The 7,151-nt window shown below is 32.0% G+C and overlaps 1 protein-coding gene across 1 annotated transcript in view; it reads right to left on the bottom strand.

The window, feature by feature from the left end:
* Positions 1–226: 226 nt before the first annotated feature.
* The window catches only part of CCDC172 (coiled-coil domain containing 172), a 54,562-nt gene continuing 47,637 nt past the window's right edge, over positions 227–7,151 (bottom strand). Inside the window, exons 7-8 of the mRNA XM_052660821.1 lie at positions 1,089–1,176; positions 227–268 (exon numbers count right to left, since the gene is read on the bottom strand). Of these exons, the coding sequence (XP_052516781.1) occupies positions 227–268; positions 1,089–1,176 (130 nt within the window). The remainder of the gene's footprint in view (positions 269–1,088; positions 1,177–7,151) is intronic.

Genomic DNA, 7,151 nt, shown 5'->3' with positions numbered 1-7,151 from the left:
GAAACACAATCAAACCACATTAAAAACCCGTAAGTTTCAGTAGGTAACAAGACCCAAACTTATATTTTAGAGTTCTAATTATCAATTCTAGATATCAAACAACTCTAAATATTTTTAACCTCAAGTTTTCCACAAGAATCTGTTGTAATGGGTATCATTCATGTATCTACCACAAAGATCTAATACTAAGATGCTTTGACCAAATCTTAGGTAGTTGATCAATTCTTTACAAGTTATTTGTTTCCTGATGATCTTTCTGTGCCAATGTCTGAAACAAAAACATACAATTTTTCATGAGACAAATGAAATTCTCAACAAAAGAATTACGTAAAATTCATGTAAATTTAGCACAACTGGGCATTTCTAAATTTTACTACTGTAAGTTTTAATAAAGATATAAATCCTATAAACTATAACTCCTAACACAATCTATTGGAAAATTTTGAACAAGAAAATGTTTTTGGAAAATAAATATGAAAGAAAACAAAGTGTACTAAATTAAAACTATATTTTAACATGCTTTAAAGCTAGCTATATATGTCCTCTATTAAAATAGAGCATGACAAATACTTGTTCATTTTATAAACAACCAAAGAGGTTAAAAGCAATTCGAAGCATTCCCACACAATCTGAAAATAGGTTTCCAATAATTGAATCCAAAATTCTTGAAATCATAAAAATCTGTAATAAGAAAGTTTTAGGGTCACATATAATAGAAATATAATTTCTTCTTAACAAAAACAAAAAGCTTTTAAGCATTATGATAGTTAAACTTCTTCAGTGCATTAATCCTCTAATAACAGTTTCAGTCAAGGGGATGTTGTGAGGTCAGGTTTAAATTTTTTTAAATTTATAGTCTCTTTAAATATAACTTGCCTTATGCAGCATCAATTCTCCAAGACTGAAAACATTTCACAGGTTCATATTTTTACTTTAGTTTTGCTTGCTGCTGTTTTGTTTTTTGTATCTAGTGCAAAGCCATGTGAAGGGCAGAACATTAATTTAATGAAATTTATTCCAGTAAAAACATTCTTATCAGTAGGTTAAAAAAATGCTAAACAAAAGTCAAACAATCAGTGATGGCTTACCAACTCCAAAAATTCTATTTCTGTTTGGAGAGCATCATAAACACTCTGCATGTCGTCTTCCTTATAAAGTTCTAATTCTTTTTTAAGTCTGTTTTAAAGGAAAAATTCACTTAAGTAATTAGTTCAGCAATACATTTTATAATAATTCTTTATTAAATGAATAGTGGCAGATATGTAGCTTCTATCATCACAATTTTAAGTTAACATTAAAGAATTTGGAAAGAGATTTTAATTTTCTATAATTCTAGCCATTAAAATTAGTCTAGCAAAATTAATTAAAGGAATAAGAATTTGAAAGATGAAAGAAGAAATAAAGCTACCTAATTTTCAGGTGATTTAAAAACATACTTTGAAAACCCAAGAATCAGTGATAAAACCAACTCAAATAATAAAACAATTCAGTAGGGTGACAAGATATAAAATTAGCAAACAAAAATAAGTAGCCTTCACTGTCACCAACTAACTTGTCAAATAACTAACTTGAATTTCTTATGGATGGCTTGTTTAGTTGCTTAGTTGCTCAGTTGCATCTGACTTTGTAACCCTTTGGACTGTAGCCCACCAGGCTCTTCTGTCCATGGGATTTTTTTCAGATAAGAATCCTGGAGTGGGTTGCCATTTTCTCCTTCAGGGTTTTTCATGAGTAGTACATCAGAAAAATGGTTACTATCCCCAGTTAAATAAAATTTTACTTGATCCTAAGAAAAAATACTAATACTTTTTCCCCTGGTGCTGGGTGCATTGATTCTAAAGTTCACATATTCAGAGAAGAGAACAGTCTAGAAAAAATCTTGAATTTTTTTTTCAATAAAGTTCAAAAAAAAAGAGAAAACAAAGAAGGATAACTAGCTCTATGAGATACTAGATCATACCATTAATCCTTCATAATTAAAAAAGTACAGTACTGACATATAAATAGAGTAGCGGGACACAGAAGATAGAAATAGCTTAAGAAACAAATGGACATTTAGGATATGCTAAAAGAGCCACCTAAAATCACTGTAAAAAGAAAAGAAGATGGACTTTTTAATCAGCTGTGTTAGAATAACTAGAGAGCTATTTGCTATATGACAATAAATGGACTGTCAAAGCTTAAACCGCCTCTTTATCTCACAGCACATATCAAAATATACTCTAACTGGATCAAAGATTTAAGTGCAAAAATAATAAAACTATGTAAGGACAAAGTGAGAGTGAAAGAATAGGTAAATTCCTTTATAAGTTGATAGTGTTCAAGAACTTTCTCACTATGGTTCAAAATATAAATGAAATATAAGAGTATTCAGTTTAATTTTAAAAACTGCACAGCAAAACACATGAGTAGAGTAGAAAGATGAATGACAATCTTAAAGAAAATACTTGCCACATGTATCACTAATTAAAGTCTCATCTCTCTAATATGTAAAGGAATTTATAATCAAGGGGAAAAAAAACCAAAAGGCTGATTAAAAAATGGGGAAGTCATAAAAAGTGAGTTCACAGAAAAAGTATAAAAATCATCCCTAAACATATGAAAAGTGCTCAGTATTACTCACAATAAATACTTGAAAATTTACTACACAGGAATATCATGTCTCATCTATCAGATTGGTAAAACTCCAAAAACTTGATGACACATTTTTTTCATGAGCTTTGGGTAAACAGGTGTCCTCAAACATTGATAGGGTAATTTAAAATGGTTAAACTTCAAAGGAGAAGAATTTGGTAGTATCTAACAAAACTACATTTAAATTTTTCCTTTGACTTCACCATTCACCACCAGTAATACACCCTGTAAGTACAAAACAATATATGCACAGTTATTACTGCATTATTATTTGTAATCACCAAATATTGTAAACAACCTGTGTCCATTCTTAAGAGATGGGTTGAATAAACTATAGCACATCCATATAATGGAGTATTATATAGTATAAAAAAATGAAGATAAAAAGAAACACAGAAAGATGAACCAGAAACTAACAAAGTTGATTACCTATAGCAGTGAGTGAAAATGGGGTGGAATAAATAAGGAATAAAATGAAACTCATCGGCATGTATCTTTTTTTATATATTTTTGAACCATGATGATTATTTATATACTTAACAAATAAAATTAAATAAAGTTGAGAAAAAGAACCATAAAGTTTAACACAAAATGACAGCTGAATTAAACACAAACAGAACAAACTAAATCTGTTTTTCAAACTAATAATCACAGATAAAAATTAAAAAGAACTCAAGTAATTTTCAAAAATAGTAGTCTATATACCTTCAGTGAGATATGTTGTAAGGCAGTAAGAATTACAAAGGAATCTTAAATTTTACTACTTTTGTTGTTAGTGAGGGTGCACAGCTAGTTATTCTAAAATGATTATAGACAGTTATAAGAAATGGATAATTACATTGATATTGTTACAAACCAGAGTTTTCACTAGGAAAAGAAAGATGTACATAGAAAATGGATGGAGGAAAAAAACTGTCATTTTGGATTTGAATGGAAGAAATCAGTATAAAAATTTATGATTTAAAAAAGATGGTATTTTTATTTCTGTCCATTTAAAGTACTCGAAAGCAACACCCAGTAGTAATGAGCATTTCTAGCATGCTAATCTTAGCTTTTAAAACCAGTACCAACAAAAGATACCAGGACTCCTTGAAATAATTTATCCCAGGGCTGAGGTAGGTAATATTCAAGGTGAGCCTAGGATAGTTTGTTGCACAAGAAGGAAGGAAATCGACCAAAAACTAATGGAAACAGGGCAAAAGACACAGAAATCTAGTTCAAGGGGCTGCTTATATACAAATCTGGGACAATCTGAGCATCAAAAATAATGACAATCATGTATTTATAACACATGACATAAAAAGAAATTCATGAGTCCACAGAAAATCTTAAAAAGGAGAAATTAAAAGAATGGGGTAACAGGAAGAGGAACTTCTTTTTCCCCCCAGAATTTTACTAACTAACAAATGAACAGGAATTCCATTATTAGAAAGTTGTCACTTTCCAACCACCTATGTAATAATTGACTCCGGGAAGCATCATTAGTGGATGCTAAAATGACTGCATGAAAAGTTACTGGGAAAAAGATTATGCACAGGGTCTGAGTCATCCCCTATATCATTTAGTAAATATCCATGGAAAAGACTATTTTCTCATTGGAGTCACTTGGCAGACACAATCTTACCTAAGCGATCAAACCTAACATAACTGAAAATGAAACAAAATTGGCATTATATGCCTTCTGACGCAATGTTCTAAGGATACAATCTTACTTATATATTATTCTTGTCCCAAATTATTTAACCTGAATCTAATCTCTAAGGAACAAATGAGTCTAATTTCAGAGACATTCTACAATGGCTTGTACTCTTACACAACTTGATTAAAAAATGGGCAGAGGATTTGAACAGACGTTTTTTTTTTTCCAAAGAAGACATATGAATGGCTAATGTTGTGCATTAGTGATGCACAACATCACTAATCAATTATATGTCAAAAAAATTTTTTTAAGTAGAGGAAGCTTTTAGATTAAAAGAGATTTAAAATATTAGCTGCTTGTCATGTGTGGACCTTATTTGGAACTTAATTCACACAAATAAAATAATGACATTTATAAATAATTGGAAATTTGAACATTGACAATATTTGATGAATCGTTATTTGTTGTCAATTACCTTATGTGTAATAATGGATTTTAGTTATATTTTTTAAAGTACTTTTCTACAGAGACATAATAAGATAATAGTATGTATGATATGTTTCAAGTAATACAAGAGAAAAACGAGAAGAGACATAGATTAAACAATACTGGCCATAAATTGATAACTCTTAAAGTGACCACCTGTTAAGACCACCTGACCTGCCTCCTGAGAAATCTGTATGCAGGTCAAAAAGCAACAGTTAGAACTGGACATGGAACAACTGACTGGTTCCAAATCGGGAAAGGAGTATGTAAAGGCTGTATATTGTCACCCTGCTTATTTAACTTACATGAGTACATCATGAGAAATGCTGGGATGGATGAAGCATAAGCTGGAATCAAGATTGGTGGGAGAAATATCAATAACCTCAGATATGCAGATGACACCACCCTCATGGCAGAAAGTGAACAACTAAAGAGCCTCTTGATGAAAGTGAAAGAGGAGAGTGAAAAAGTTGGCTTAAAGCTCAACATTCAGAAAACTAAGATCATGGCATCCAGTCCCATCACTTCATGGCAAGTAGATGGGGAAACAGTGACAGACTTTATCTTTGGGGGCTCCAGAATCACTGCAGATGGTGACTGCAGCCATGAAATTAAAAAAATCTTGCTCCTTCGAAGAAAAGCTATGACCAACCTAGCCAGCATATTAAAAAGCAGAGACATTACTTTGCAAACAAAGGTCCGTCAAGGCTATGATTTTTCCGGTAGTCATGTATGGATGAGAGAGCTGGACCATAAAGAAAGCTGAGTGCTGAAGAACTGATGCTTTTGAAGTGTGGTGTTGGAGAAGACTTTTGAGAGTCCCTTGGACAGCAAGGAAATCCAACCAGTCCATGATCAGTCCTCGGTGTTCATTGGAAGGATTGATGTTAAAGCTGAAAGTCCAATATTTTGGCCACCTGATGCAAAGAACTGACTCATTTGAAAAGACCCTGACGCTGGGAAAGACTGAAGGCAGGAGGAGAAAGGGACAACTATAGAGGATGAGATGGTTGGATGGCATCACCAACTCAATGGACATGAGTTTGAATATACTCTGGAGTTGGTGTTGGACAGGGAGGCCTGGCGTGCTGCAGTTCATGGGGTCACAAAAATTCAGACATGACTGAGCAACTGAACTGAACTGAAAGTTAAGTGATAAGTACCTAGGATTCACTATATCTTACTTTTTTACTTTTCTTTGTGCTCTAAATCTTCTATAATAAAACTTAAAAAAATAGAGTTTAACAAAGATAGTGGCCAAAAATCAACATACAAAAATCTGTTATATTTCCATGCACCAGCAATAAAGAGAATACTGATGTCATTAAAAAATTTACATTTAAAACTACAAGGTATCTAAAAATAAAACTCACAAAAGATTTTTATTAAAAAAATTAAGACCAAAAAATCAGTATATTCTGTTTCCAGACAAGAAATCTCAGCTTAATAAAGATTAAAATCTCTCAAAAGAGACTGTAGGATGAGTGGAATCATAAAAGATTTTCATGGATTTAAGCTGATTCGGAAATGTACATAAAAAAGGAAAGGGTCAAGCACAGCCAAGATATTCTTGATAAAGACAAAGAAGGATTAAGGGAAGTGTTCTGCATTAGATTAAGATTCATTATAAAGTAACAGTAATTAAGTAGTTAAAAGTTAATAGCGTGCATTTAACAATAATTAAGACAGTTGTGAAAGAAATGAATGTTGACCAATTTAGCAGAATAGAAAACAGAATCTTAAAATAGATTCACAAATGTTATTCTGATTATTATATTTAAATAAAAGACATGGTTTTGCAGATCACTAGAGAAAGGAGAAACTACTCAATAAATGCTGCTCAGACAACTGGTTATCATGTGGAGAAAAATGAAGCTATATCTTACCGTGCAATGTAAGTAAAAATTAGTTCCAAATAAACTAAAGACCTAAATGTGAAACACAAACCTTAAAAATTATTAAAGAAAATACTGGAGAATAACCTTCTGATCTAAGGTAGGGAAAGAGTTCTTAAACAAGACACAAAAATGACAGCCACAAAAAGAAATGACCGTAAAAGTAAGAAATGTACCCAAGACCAACAGTACGAAGAACACCAAAAACAAATGAAAAACTTCATAAGCTGCGAAAGAGATTTTTAATGCATAAGAAGTCTGAAAATAGGAGAAGGAAATGGCAACCCACTCCAGTATTCTTGCCTGGAGAATCCCATGGACAGAGGAGCCTGGCAGGTTACAGTCCATGGGGTTACAAAAGTCAGGCGCAACTTAAGAGACTAAACCACCAGAGAAAGACTACCCTCAATTTGGCAGCAAGTGACAACTGTCCTTAAGCTTTTTTTTTTCCCTAATAGAAAAAGAAAATACTTGGAAAATGAAAGTAATAAATTTTC

Source organism: Budorcas taxicolor, chromosome 23 (genome assembly GCF_023091745.1).
Source record: "Budorcas taxicolor isolate Tak-1 chromosome 23, Takin1.1, whole genome shotgun sequence".
Taxonomy (NCBI): domain Eukaryota; kingdom Metazoa; phylum Chordata; class Mammalia; order Artiodactyla; family Bovidae; genus Budorcas; species Budorcas taxicolor.
This window is presented reverse-complemented; position numbering and strand designations above follow the sequence as displayed.